This window comes from Idiotropiscis lumnitzeri, chromosome 21 (genome assembly GCF_059441095.1).
Source record: "Idiotropiscis lumnitzeri isolate Australia: NSW breed Sydney's pygmy pipehorse chromosome 21, RoL_Ilum_1.0, whole genome shotgun sequence".
In the NCBI taxonomy this organism is placed as follows: Eukaryota; Metazoa; Chordata; class Actinopteri; order Syngnathiformes; family Syngnathidae; genus Idiotropiscis; species Idiotropiscis lumnitzeri.
In genome coordinates, this window is record NC_142411.1 from 6,570,867 (window position 1) to 6,584,958 (window position 14,092).

The 14,092-nt window shown below is 43.1% G+C and overlaps 2 protein-coding genes across 2 annotated transcripts; one reads left to right on the forward strand and one right to left on the reverse strand.

Moving 5' to 3' along the window:
* Positions 1-343: 343 nt before the first annotated feature.
* Positions 344-6,046, reverse strand: nfkbie (nuclear factor of kappa light polypeptide gene enhancer in B-cells inhibitor, epsilon). Its single transcript, XM_088286000.1, has 6 exons — positions 5,156-6,046; positions 3,118-3,220; positions 2,139-2,349; positions 1,858-1,946; positions 1,065-1,313; positions 344-988 (listed from the first exon to the last, which is right to left on the reverse strand). Exons 1-6 carry the CDS (start codon positions 5,461-5,463, stop codon positions 920-922), a joined length of 1,029 nt encoding a protein of 342 aa, XP_088142126.1. The 5' UTR covers positions 5,464-6,046; the 3' UTR covers positions 344-919.
* A 1,806-nt stretch (positions 6,047-7,852) lies between these two features.
* Positions 7,853-13,434, forward strand: tmem151ba (transmembrane protein 151Ba). Its single transcript, XM_088285996.1, has 2 exons — positions 7,853-8,363; positions 10,296-13,434. Exons 1-2 carry the CDS (start codon positions 8,271-8,273, stop codon positions 11,739-11,741), a joined length of 1,539 nt encoding a protein of 512 aa, XP_088142122.1. The 5' UTR covers positions 7,853-8,270; the 3' UTR covers positions 11,742-13,434.
* Positions 13,435-14,092: the final 658 nt, after the last annotated feature.

The window sequence follows — 14,092 nt, forward strand, 5'->3', positions numbered from 1 at the left end:
CACCACGGATATCAAGTCATTGTATTCATTTCTGAAGTATCCTGTGTTGAAATCCTTTGTCATCTCGAAGGCCTCAAGTGGAATTATGGTTTGCAATTGCATCAATTTTGCGTGTATGGGCAGTGGTCATAAAAAAAGTCTACACAACCCTGATTAAAAAAATAAAATAAAATAGATCATTCCAAAACATTTTCCACCAATTAGACCTGTAACCTGAACAACTTCACTGAAAATGAAATCTTTGCATGGTAAGGAAATGATTGCACAAGTATCCACACACTCTGAATTAAGTTGGTCTCATTTTTTTTACATCACAAAATGATACACAGAAGAGACAATGCGATTATCTTTTAATCCTTTTTATTACAAAATAAATGAGCTTGAAATTCCTTTCAACTAATCAGGCCAGTGCAATTAACACCAAAGAATAAAGCAGAAAATCCGAACAATTTGATGCTACAGATTCCACTTTCATGCGGAATTATGCAGTTTTCTAGCAAAAAGCTGGGCTTGAAAAAAAAGTAGCCAAACAAATTCAGCACTGGTGAAATTTAGGAAATGTGGGAGGGAGCCATTTGAAATTTTGATTACTATCTATTGAAAGTGTTAAGAGGTAGATCTTTTAAGAAATTTTAATGTTTGTGCTGATGCAAATGTGACTGTGCAGAGCAGACTATCAAGCTGATTGTTTTTTTTTTTTCAGTGTTCAAGTTAAAGATGGTTAAGCAGAATGGTGCCTTTATTCCGGTGACATAGTTTAAATGATGCAAACGTTTGTCTATAGAACATATAAATACAGATTCAATCACAAAGTACTACAATAGTACAATTCAAACAAAGTCTTGCTTACAAAACGTGGCCAACGTATAGTCAGCCCTACTGATCTTCAGGAGCCGGCGATGCAGCTCTGCACAGTTGCTCAAAAGTTCACACCGACCACTGACCTCCCCGAGATCTGAATGTCATCAAATGGAAATAGAGCCAGAATCTGAAAGACACAAAGTGGCGCTACAGCAAGACCGTAATGGAATTGGACGTCATGTGTTGCTGCGACCGCGGCTTACATCGTTGTTGCCATCGGCGAGGTCCAACGCCGTCTCGTCCTCCACGTTGCGCAGCATGGTGTCGGCGCCGGACTGGCAGAGCAGATTGGCGATGGCCGTGTCCTTCCGCCCCACAGCGAGATGGAGCGGTGTGCAGCCATTGAACATGGCGGCGTCCACGTTGGCTCCACCGCTGAGCAGCAGCTTCACCGACGTGGGGTCGTGAATCTCGACTGCGAGATGGAGCGCCGTTTTGCCGCTGGTTCCTTCCTGTACAAAAAGGAGGGACAAATAAACTACAAGTATGTAATATAAGGCAAAAATCTGCAAACAAACACCAGAAACTTTGGTTAGTGTGACATCATTGGCTAGTGATTTCAAACAAGAAGAATGTCTGGGGTAGTTTCTGAACTGACGACAATGCTCCCCTCCCCTTCCCTTCATCTAAAAAAAAATATCTCAGATCTAATTATGAATCGGTGAGTTGCGCAGCACTGCCGAGAGCAGCTCGAATCACGATCAGCAAGTGCAACACATTTACGTGCCAGGACAAGCGAACAGGACCTGTGTGATTAAAAGTATTGATTGCATTCATTCAAGGCATTTGCAAATTGACCTATTTGCTAATTTTTTGGGAGGCGAACCAAGAACTAACATTTTCTGTTAATCTAAATCAGCTTCAGTTCAAATGTCATAAAAAATGTTTATTACCTCACATTATAGGTGACTCATACTTGTTTAAAATTGTCCACGCTGCTAAAACCCAAAATAGATCTACACATGGCATAAAAAGAAGACAGTGGTTTACACCAACCTTGATATTCAGGTCAGCGCCCGTTGCCATCAAGAGTTTCATAATCTGGTGTTGCCTGCTGAGCGCTGCCAAGTGAAGACAGGCAAGACCTGCAAGTGGATTTTTGCGGTTAGAGATGAGGATATTTAATTACAGATGTCATGTTGTTGTATTTTCAAAATAACAAAGAGTAAGACAGCGACCATGTGAGCTACATCAACAGTTAAGAAAAAAAAAGAAATAAACCAGCAGTGGAGACGCGAGTGGCGAGGCCGTGCAGCAGTCGAGTGTGTGTACCGCACCTCTCCAGTTTTGGGTTTCCAGGACCAGTGCCAGCTCGATGGGGGACATCTCACTGGTCATCTCCGTGGCACACATGGTCAAGCCGTGATAACAGGCCACGTGCAGCGCAGTGTTTCCATCTCGGTCCTGCAGCTCAACGCTGACGCTTTTGGCCACCAGACTCTTGACCACCTCTATCTGATTCAAGTAGGTGGCCAGATGCAACGGAGTCTGCAAAAAAAAAAAAAAACAGTAACCAAAAACTTGACATGATGAACGCTTTCCTCATCAATTTTAACTGGCGTCATTTGAGCAACATGTGAATTCCAGAGAAAGTTTCTGTATTGAAATGGTGCAGAGAAGTATGCCAACAATGGGCACCTAATATCCAAAACATGAGGGATCATGCTGTAACTAGGCAACGTGCGTGGGTGGGTGGTGGTTATTTAAAATAAAATAAAAAAAAACACACAGGCTGATTTTTTTTTTTTTTTGTGCGTGTGTGCAAATGTTAGAAATATCTTCAAATGACTACCAAGAGGAAATCAAGCAAGTAAAGTGGTCTAGGGGTAAGAGAAGATGGCTAAGTGAGTCATTGCTGAGAATGAACTTCGCCTCTTCTGAGGTTTCCACTGACAAGTCACATTGTTCCATTTTCACTTTGGCGTCAACTACGGGCAAGAACCTGATCACACAGCTTGCAGCGCTCTAACAATTCACTATGCAGCTTGCCTCCGTTCTTTTTCTACTGAGGAAGAGCACGGGAGTTTCCACTGAAAGCCACTAGTGAGCCAACACTGGAACCACCTACAGGGACGTCACATAGGGAGGCTGGTCCTGACTGTACATAAAAGAGGAACAATAGTTCGCTGGAAGTATATAATTAAAAAAAAAAAAAAAAAAAAAAATCACTTCCACAATCCACATGCTAACAAAGCGGCCACCCACAGGAAGCTTCAAGTGTTGAGAAGTACCGGTAATGTCATGAAAACAATGTACCTGATACAAATAGTTCTGGATGTCCAGGACCTCTTTTGGGAATAGTTGGATTAACTGTTTTGCAATGAATGTTTCCTCATGGATGATGGCCAGGTGCAGGATCCTAAATGAGAAAAAAAAATAATAAATCACAGCAGACAGAGACAAAATGTCAAATTTGCACGCCAATAATTTATATGCTTAACATTAACAGAACATTTTAAATAAAAAGGATGGAAAATAACATTTAATTGCAAAAAAAAACAACAAAAAAAAAAAATACAGTAACCTCAAACCCTGAAGGGGAAGTTGTAGCAAATTAAATGTTGCGTTGTTGTGTGCAAAAGACCGGAAATGGAACCAAGCATTAGAGCTTAATTTAGACAAGAGTTTGTGACCCACACTAGTAAAAATAGTTGTCTGCAAAACATCCATGAGCTAAAACGTTTGCTTTCAACATGGCAAGCCAATTTGCATCTTTTCGGCTCTTGTTTTAATTAGTTTCAGTTGAGCAATGGTGCATGGCCAAATTAAAATAAATAAATAATGCTAAATGCCTGCTCATAACATATGATATATATCTTAACGCTGTTACACTAGTAATACTCGGCTCGATTTCACAAAGTATGCCAAATACATGGCCAATGCATCACATTAAAAAGACCGCAGACGAGGGGGTCAGCCATGGGGGCGAACGTCTGCCCAAAGACATGACTTCCTGATTTGAGTCAGCATTGGATGAATAAGTACCCCCCCCTCAAAAAAAAAAAAAAAATCCCACAGAGGAAAACCAAATTCCGCATGACATTTAAATCTGAGCTGCAGTGCGTTTGTACGCTTCATGCGTCTCCACTTGCAAATATTTACACTATGCATGAGTGAAACCGCGCTGCATCATAACTGACGTATCAGGCGGAAACAAAAAGAGGTCAGACGCACAGCAATAATTCTGCAACTACATTGACTGCTGGAATAGACAGCCTGCAATGTCAATCGACGGGCGACTGGTGACATGGCAACGATGATGACTGGCATGCATGTGTGAGCATGACGGTAAAATCATACAAAAAAAATGGGGGCTGGGGGTCGGGGACAGAACCAGTACTGTGCTATCCTGATGAACAAGTTTCTTGGCTAAAAAACAGGCAAGCCGCCCTCACAGCGCATGCTTTGTCTGTGCGGCGTGGGGAAGTCCAGGCCTCTCTCTTTCACTTCTGTTTTCTCACTCCATAGCCTCATAACAGTCTGTCTACAAGCATGACAAGTCCACTAAATATTTGAAATCCCCCTACAATACCAGCATCATGGGCAAATTCAAAATTATTTTCAGCATACGGGCTTGCAGAATGGAAGCTGGTATCATTTAATATAAAAAGCCCCCCCACCCCCATTGCTGTTTTTAATAGAAAAAAAATGAATAAACAGGCATACATGCTGTAGTATTTGTGTGGGTTGAATGTATGGATTAAGGGGTGTGGCCTAATATGTACGAGTCATGCTGACTGGTGATTTCGGTGTGAGCATCTGAGTGAGCGACAGCTGCTCCTTGCCAGTGTTTTCATTTTGCATTTATGTCTTTGACTGTTTTGCTTAATATAAAAACAAGAAAGTGTATTCAACGACTGGCATGTCACGTGAAGCACTGTTGCAAATTACAAGCAGCGTACTTGTGAGTTAAGTTTTTGTTTAATAATGTTTTGGGTTTGTTAAAGCAGATATTATCCAATGAAGAACCGAAGTCGGATAACAATACGTCACAGGACACTACAAAATTGCGCCATCTAGAGTGCGGGAGCAGAACATCTAATTGGACACTTTAGTACTATGAGCTACCTGCAATGGCATGACATGATTTGCATAATCTCATCGGTTGGGTTTGGAAAACAATGTCACAATCTTGAAAACGATTGCTGAAATATGATGGAAAAACTTCATACACATTGGTCATTTTTATGTGTTTGCGTCAGAATTGTGTGTTAAGATTTTAAGAGTTTTGTGAGTAATTCGTCCAAAACATCAACGTGAAAAAGTAAGTTAACGTTTTAAAACGCCAACTTACGTATCTCCATCTTCCGTTATGGACGTGATAATGTTCTCCTCCTGTTCCGAGAGTCCAGAGCTGGTCGCCGGTGCTTCTTCGGAATCAAACGTGAAGCCCTCCACAATTTCTGCCAAGCTGTCCACCGTCAGCGACGACGACCCATACGCCGAATCCAAGCGCTCTTCTACGGTTGAAAACTTGTCCCTCGGCCCGCTGATCTCGGTGCTGCGCTCCTCCGACTTCGGAATGGAGCAGTAAGAATTAATGCCCGAGTCCACACGACTCTCCTCTAGAAAATCATCTTTGCGATAGTCGCCGCTCGCCATTGTGGGTCTCCCCGGTTCGTCCCCGACTAATCTCCGGATACAATTCAATAGCTGGTGGCGATTGTCCCCGCCGGAGACCGGGACTCCGAGGACGCAGAGACCGCCGCTGCTGCTGCTGCTGGAAAGAGCCGAGGGCGAGAACTGGTGCCTTTCATGCCACTGGACGCCTAAAGACGTTTGTTACTCAAAGGCTACGGTTACTCGGTTGTGACGTGTTGTGCTGGCGTCTTTGAAAGTTTCGCCGCTCATAACGAACGCGAGAGGAGAGCGAAGCGGTTGTCTGTCGTCGAGATATCCGGTAGCGGGGCTAGCTCATCCGGGCGGGGAGCATATGAGCAATGCAAGGCGAGAAGGGGAAGAGCCGACATGTGAAGAGCTGAGCTGTTTTTGTCACGCGGGGAATCCCCGGTGCTTGTCGACAAAAAAAGAAAAAAAGAAAAACCGGAACTAGTACAACTGCGCATGCGCGATATAAACCAGAAACGGCCAGTCACGGTACTTTAAAACTTACTACTTTTAATGTTGCTTTTTTTTCCCGGAGGTGGCAAAATACTCACTATGTACTTACGTACAGTACATATACGTGTCTTTAAAAAAAAATAATGAAATAAAAAGAATAGTAAAAGCAGAAGTGAAGAGTTAAAATGCAAAAGCAGGCATCCGTTTTTGTGAATCAAGTCAGTTCCTGGTTGAAGTTCATTTGGTATTTATCTTTTTCCAATTCATTATACATTTTGTATTTGTTGCACACCAAGTAATTATAAATTAATATAAGCAAATAATTGTGAAAAAAATATACTTTGACTTCTTTCAAATATGTCACTTCATTGCAAAAACAGCTAAAAAACAAGTGTCTTCAAAAATAGTCTAAAAGTCCAGTTTTCACACTGCAATAGAATTACACTAAAATTATATTATCCTTTGGAATAAACATAACAGTTGAGTGTACTATAACTACGTTGTCTTGAACTAAACCCAAATTGACATTAACCCTTGGTTGCAGTCAGGTAAGTTTGTTGCTGCTATCCTCAAGATCCTTTTGACCCATTTGGTTGCGACAAACATTGGGGATGCCTTCCTCGTAGAGTCTATAGATCTTATCACAAACACCAGTCTCAATGTGTTTCATGACATCTCCTGTTCTGTTTTGCAAATGATCACATTTCATGCGCACTTTCAAGTGTAATGATCATAGAATCTGTTGTTCACACTGAGGACTTAAAGAGTTGACATTGTGTCTTTGTTGCTTATGTCAATGCTAACCAAATCAGCAGTATATCCGTTTTGCCAAATGCATTGTGAAATCTGTTGAAATTGCACACTTCTCCTCTCTAAAAGGTTCAGGAATAACAACTTCTTCCACTTGTTTCCTGTTCTCTTAAAAATGCTTATTGTGGTTTGGCCTTTAGAGGGCTCACTTACACAGCCTTGCTAAGCGGAGCCAGATTCATCCCAAATACTGACTGTCCGACAGGAAACACCGGTGTTGCCAACAGCCGCCATCTGTTTTTATCCACAGTTATGCTGTCTTATTTCAGTTTATGCCAAGAGTCTTATGTGTTCACGCCAAAGGAGGTCATATGCTACACCATGCATTTCTATTATTGTTCCTGCTCACACAACTCAGCATCAGTAACAGGCCCGCCAGTCATTGTCATCTTGTTCCCACCTCACCTCATTATACGTTACCACTGATCAGCAATAGTAAATGGCTCCTCGCACCCCTCACACAATTTGTTTGCCCTCCTGCCATAAGGTAGAAGGTCCAACTGCATCAGAGCCAAAGCCACAGGGTTCTGGAACAGTTTCTTTCCCCAAGCTGTCACAATCATAAACATCCTATCAAACAGAACCACGTTGTTTTTTAAATGTTACCAGAGTAGATTGATTCGGACTGGAGCCTCCTTATGTGTTGCAACATTGACTTAAATATAAACAGAATTTGCCATGCAAATTATACTGAAGTAACACATTCCAACCATGACTGTAAAAGAATGAAAAAATTGCTGTCAAAAATGATTTGTCAACTTTGGTCTCGTGAAGCCCTTTAAGACTCTTTTGTGATTAATGGCTATATAAATACATTTTATTTGTAGATGCATTACTAAAAATGAAGGACTTATTTATTAATGAATATGCATTGAGGCTGCGTATTTTAAAAAATATTTCATAAAAATTAGTAATTTATCGTGCATGCAGCCATAATGTACACACATACATAAACAGTAATACACGCGCGCACAAGGGTACACGTACATGACTATTTTTTCACATTGTTGTGCAATGTAGAGGTGGACAAAACTGATGTTTTTTTAGTCGTTTATTCCTTTGCATTTTCGTCTCGTGACATTGACGATTGAAAGGGTGCATGGTACCTGCAAGTGAGAAGGTGCCAAAGAAGAGGACGAGGGGTCTTCGCTTCCGCTGTGGCAGCCCCGCCCCCACGTGCACGTGAGACGTGCACGCGCGTCGCCGTCGTTAGGTGGCGTGGAGATGTCAGCACACACGTGCCCGCCTTCTTTGTCCCCCTTCACCAACACAACCGGGAACGGGAAGCTGTCCCGAGCGCCGCCTTTGTCGTTTCCGAGCATCCCTTGAAGTGCTCTCGTCTCGGCGTCCAGACGTCGCGTCGCTCGGGTTTTGTCTTCCCTGCCCACCTGGAAGATGGTTCAGTTTCGCCTCGGAGTTCCCTTGGCTGGGCTGCTTTGTCAGGTGGCTTCCTCGCGTGTTTAGGTTTTTGTCAACACCGCCCACACCCCCCTCGTCCCATCCCAACTGGAGCTCCATGCCCGACTTCTTTTGTCGTCATGTCCCCAGCATCGGCCGCGGCGGCCAGTGAAAGCAGCACCTGCACCGTCGCCCCCGAAGAGGAGCCGGAGCCGGACAGCCCGAGACTTGAGGTGAGGTGCGAGGGTTAGTCGTGTTTGTTTGGATCCAAACAGGGAATGCAAGTCTATAATTTGAGTAATCATGCTGCAACAACCAATAAGGTGAAAATTGTCATACTGTTATTGTTAAGCTCTAGTGAAGTTGCGCATCATTGGTGTCCAAAATGGGGTTCAGGGACCTCTAGCAGGTTCGAGTGCATGGCGGCACAATAATCCCCTGCCCCTAAGTAGTATAAAAAGGGGTATATGGATGATGGAATAGATCATATACAGTACAGTAATTAATACTGTATATTAGAATGATGGTCCAAAATTTGTGGCAGATATTCTAACCACTACACCGGGATGTCCCTTCCGAAACAATTCTTTATCCAGATAAGTTAATCAAACATAGAGTGATGGCTTGAATCTTGATTTATCCATTATACAAGAGGCTTTTTATATGACATAACTGGTCTTATTAAGTCAAGACCAAGTGTCTGAGTGTGAGAGCCACACTTAGACAAAAAGCGTGACACGGCTTGTCCACTATCTTATGTAGAAAAAGAATGCAGTGGATATTAAGATTTTCAAGCAAAATCATAATTTTCATATTATATATATATATATATATATATTTTATTATTATATTAATTTAATATTTTTTTATTTCCATAGTAATTTGATATTTTTTTATTATATTAATTTTGATATTTTTTTTTATTTTTTTTTTTTTTATTATATTAATTTCTTTTTTTTTTTTACTTGAGTTTGTTAACATGCAATGGCAAATCAAATATAGATGCATTTCTTTCATCACAAAATCTGATGGCAGCTTTTTTGCATTCAAACATGACCTCTCCCACTTCCCTGTACATGGACGTCAGATTTAGTCTGCTGCCAATGATATTAAATATACTCGTTGGCATCAACGTATTATTATTCCCACCGCTTCAATCGAGGCCGTGAAGTGTAACATGAGCCTTAAACTGTGTCATGTATTGATTGTACTTGCAGAACATGCACGCATCACGGTAAGCAAATGGAGAAGGCTCATCCTCTCGACGGGGAATTTGAATGTTAATCCCCGCTGTGCGGTGTGCAACCATGTGACCAAGGTGGAAGTGAGAAGCGTTAAATATGAACATGCATTATTGATACTCGCCTGTCACTTGAAGTGCTGCTGACATGTTGGATTCAATACATCAAATGCAGCGTCCACCCCGATGCAGGGCTTGACCTATCGAGAGGTTCCAGACACTAAATAACCTTTTGTTGAATGGAGCCCATTTTTTATTAATTTTTTTTTATCTTAAAGACCGTCTTTCCACTCGGCCTGACGTTTACTGTTAATGAATGTGGCAATAATCCGGCCTTCCAGGGACTTTTGAATCCTTGCCAGGTTTGCATGGCAGCCTTCCCAAAAAAGCGTGACTAACTCATGATCCCGGCACGGGGCTCGCTCTTCCCCGAGGTGACGAAGGACGCCACCGGCTTTATGCTACACAGCCACTGTGCCCGCCATCAACGGCTTGGCGTTGACTATGGACTTGAACTTGCATGCACATTGACTCCACAGAACATGCAAAGTCAGACAGACACGCATGGTACCAATAGGAATCTTTGACTTTTATCACGGGCTAGTTTCTGCTTTGTAATATGCACAGACTGTGACATGTGCGAGCGCTCGTGCATAAACTATGAAAAAGCACTTACAACACTTATATTTGACTAAATATTTCATATGCACCAGTCTCTGATTTTGAGCCATTTTTAGCCTCATAGAGATATTTTCTGCCAACTGTGTCACAGCTACACACATTTTTTTTTCTTTGCTTCGTGTTGTCATGGGTTTTTAAAATGGGTTAGCATCTACCACACCTTGATGGTAACATAAAAAAATACAGCCCCAAAAAATAAATAAAATATCCTCAACTGACTGTGGTCGTCTCCTCTCGTGTGCAGCTCCGGCCTCAGAAACAGTCCCTGCTGAAGTCCCTGTGTCAGGAGACGCACTGGAAATGCCTGCTGCTCTCCGTGCTGATGTACGGCTGCGTGGGCGCCATGGCCTGGTGCCAGGTGACCACCGTCACACGCCTCTTCTTCGACGGCGCTTATAAAGGTAAATCCATGATGTACCACGACAGCCCCTGCTCCAACGGCTACATCTACATCCCGCTCGCCTTCCTGGTCATGCTCTACGTGGTCTACCTGGTGGAGTGCTGGCACTGCTACACCAGGAACGAGATGCAGTACAAAGTGGACGTGGACGACGTGGCCGAGCGGGTGCAGAGGATGACGCAGGCCACGCCGTGCATCTGGTGGAAGGCCATCAGCTACCACTACGTGAGGAGGACGCGGCAGGTGACGCGATACCGTAACGGAGACGCCTACACCACCACTCAGGTCTACCACGAGAGGGTCAACACGCACGTGGCCGAAGCAGAGTTTGACTACGGGAACTGTGGGGTGAAGGACATCTCGAAGCACCTGCAGGGACTGGAGTGCTTCGCTATTACCAAGCTGAGGTTCACCAAGTGCTTCAGCTTTGCCAACGTGGAGTCGGAGAACTCTTACTTGACGCAGCGGGCCAGGTTCTTCACGGAGAACGAGGGCCTGGACGACTACATGGAGGCCCGCGAGGGGATGCACCTGAAGAATGTAGACTTTAAGGAATACATGATTGCCTTCACTGATCCACATCACCTTCCCTGGTACGCGTCGCATTCCACTTTCTGGACAGCGGCTGCTTTGACTCTCTCCTGGCCTTTACGGGTGCTGATTGAATTCCGAACCGCCTGTGTCCACTACCACGTGGAGAAGCTTTTCGGCTTCGACTACGTGCCGGTGACGCCTTCCGAGGAGCGTCCATATTGCAGGCACATCCCACGCGTCAACACCATCGACAGCACGGAGCTGGAGTGGCACATCCGCTCCAACCAGCAACTGGTGCCCAGCTACTCCGAGGCGGTTCTCATGGACCTGTCCCAGCTGTCGGGCAGCTGCCAGAACTACTCCGTTTGTCATCGCTACGGCAGCTACAGGCAGAACTGCCAGCGCTGCCACCGCGCCATCAGCAGCTCTTCCATCTTTTCTCGCAGCGCCCTGAACATCTGCAACACGGCGAGTCCGCGCCTGCCCTTCAGCGCCAGTCGCTTCTCGCTGGGCCGGCTATATGGCTCCAGGCGGAGCTGCCTGTGGAGGAGCAGCGGGAGTCTGAACGAGCCCCCGAGCCGCCCCACGGAAAGCACGCGCTGCTTATCGGGCCAGCAGAGCGGCGAGGAGAGCCCTCCAGCGTACCAGGATGCTCTCTACTTTCCCGTGCTCATCGTACACAACAACGAAGGCTGCCTCAATCACAACCATCGCTCCCTGCACAGAAACGGCTCTTGTGTGGAGACTTCACTATGACCCTTGAACAGGATTATACTGAAAATGACCACGCAGGGGGACTTGAAATGATGTTATTGTTGGTTCAGATTCGGAGGTTTAAGAAGGTATTTTCTCATAAAGGGCATCTACTGTGCTATTAAGACAAGAATCAAAGAACCCAAACTACTAAATGCTCTACAGTTGGCAAAGTCATCAAATGAATAGGACCGCCTAAAACAGGGGTAGGCAGACTTTTTGATTGGCGGGCCACAATGGGTTCTAAAATTTGACAGAGGGGCCGGACCAGGAGCAGATGGATGGAGTGTTTTGGTAACCTCACCTCATCGGAGAGAAAAAATACATTTAATTTTCAATGAAAGTGAACAAAAGCATTACAACAAAATATATGTCTTTGAAAAACCACAGTACTTAAAAAAATAAACATTAACAATGTTTATTCATTTAAATTTTTTCAAGTTTGGCGGGCCGGATTAAAACGTTTAACGGGCCGCATGTGGCCCCCGGGCCGTAGTTTGCCCACGCTGCTCTAAAACATTTCCCTCCAAAAAACCCCCAAAACAACAAACAGTGGAATCTTTTTTAGGGGATTACAATCTTGCATTGCGGCCCTCATTTGAGAACTATGGATTTGCTGCCATCATTAAGCATTTAAATAAATATAGAAATAGGCCAGTGTTTTCCGAGCATTATCGAGGCGAGGTACACGAATTGGCAGAGAAACCAACTGAATCGTGGAATGACAAAGCGGGAACAACATCAAAACGTTTTCCTAATGCCCGATAGCGATGCAGAAATATCCCATTAGCAGAAATGGCTCGGTTGCGATGACATTACACTTCCTGGCTTGGTAAATATAGCAACACGCATTATTAATAATTCAGCAGAGGAACGCTAAAGGACACAAGCACTACACTCATTTCTTCAAGGCTTTCACACTTTGCTGTAAATTTTGTATAAATACCAAAAAGGCACTTTTAAAACCATGGAATTCCAAAACTCTGTCAATGAGTTGACTTTAATACTTGGCAATATTTAAAAAAAAATATATAAAAAATCCAGCCTACCTCTTTATTTAAGTGCCTAGCAATTGAACTATTACCAACAAACTTGCCCTCTTTCCTCTAAATCAAGTTTACGCTTGTGTGTGTGAACATGCATGTCCTCTTTTTATTGTTTCAAATACAATGGACGTTTTTTGGGGGGTTTTTTTGGGAGCTGTGGTGTAGCTGGATGATGCTGCAGCTGCTGATGCATATCAGAGAGACAGGCAGAGAGCCGGCTCTCAAAGACGCTGAAAATAGGAAGGGCGGCCTGCACTCACTACTGATAGTGTCACATGTAATAATCCGAGAAGATGGCTTTCAAGAAGTGAGGCCTGCTATGCGGATGTCAGGGCGAGTTCGCTCGCAAGTTCCGAAAGGGAATGTTCATGGAAATCAGGAGTGCCACAACTTTTGCAACCGATATGAAGTAAGACATCGCTCTCAGGGTGAAGATGAGGTTCGATTAGATAATCCCATTAAGTCCTTGCGTTTGCACAGTATATGAATCCAGCAATTATTTTTTTTTTAAACGCACATGGTCAGTAAGCAATCACTTCCACACGACCCACCAAATTATTACCGATCGATCAATTATTATTTTGATCTCTACTTCAGCAAAACACTATCACTTCATAGTCTTAGGACATCTCGCACAAGTGATCCAATTTTTTTTTTTAAAAATGAACAAAGTTAAACGTTAAACCGAAATTTATTGTTGGCTCAATTTATTGTTTTTGTTTTCCTTAGCTTAAAGAATAACATCCACTCTCAGTGAAAAGTCACTTTGCGTGTTAAATTGGGCTTGAGTACAATAAAAAAAAAATCATTTTTGAGGAAATGTAATACAAATACACCAAATGGAAAATTGATTTGGACATGGCACAAATAAATTTGGAGAGGAGGGTGAAAAGGACGGGCGGTGCAAATACTGAACATTTGTGGAGTGTTTTAAAATTGGTTATGAACCTTAAAGTGAGGCTAAAGATAACCGACATTTTTGAAACTGAAATCCTCGTCTTGGGTACTGATATTGCAAAGGGCTACCGGAACTTCTGAAAAAAAATAAATAAATAAATCCTCAAATTTCCTTTAATTCCATATTGTCATTATTAACTCATTCACTTCCAGCCAATTGAAAAAAAATAATATTTTTGACGTCTTTAGCCGTCAATGGCAGTCAATGAGTTAATAATGACTAATAATCATCTATGTGGAGATACTGACCATGTTAGTTTTCTCACAATAACTATCATCAAGAATTTAACCGGGTAAGCAACAGATGAGAATCCATATGAAACACTGTTTGTATAAATAAACTTCGTAAAC

Bases quoted from the DNA above. Each gene is read 5' to 3' on its own strand.
- nfkbie (XM_088286000.1), bottom strand. From the start codon at position 5,463: ATGGCGAGCGGCGACTATCGCAAAGATGATTTTCTAGAGGAGAGTCGT. The intron at 3,221-5,155 runs GTAAGTTGGCGT...TTTCTCATTTAG, and splicing joins ATAACGGAAGATGGAGATAC to GATCCTGCACCTGGCCATCA. The intron at 1,947-2,138 runs GTGCGGTACACA...ATCCACTTGCAG, and splicing joins GGAAACCCAAAACTGGAGAG to GTCTTGCCTGTCTTCACTTG.
- tmem151ba (XM_088285996.1), top strand. From the start codon at position 8,271: ATGTCCCCAGCATCGGCCGCGGCGGCCAGTGAAAGCAGCACCTGCACC. The intron at 8,364-10,295 runs GTGAGGTGCGAG...TCTCGTGTGCAG, and splicing joins CGGACAGCCCGAGACTTGAG to CTCCGGCCTCAGAAACAGTC.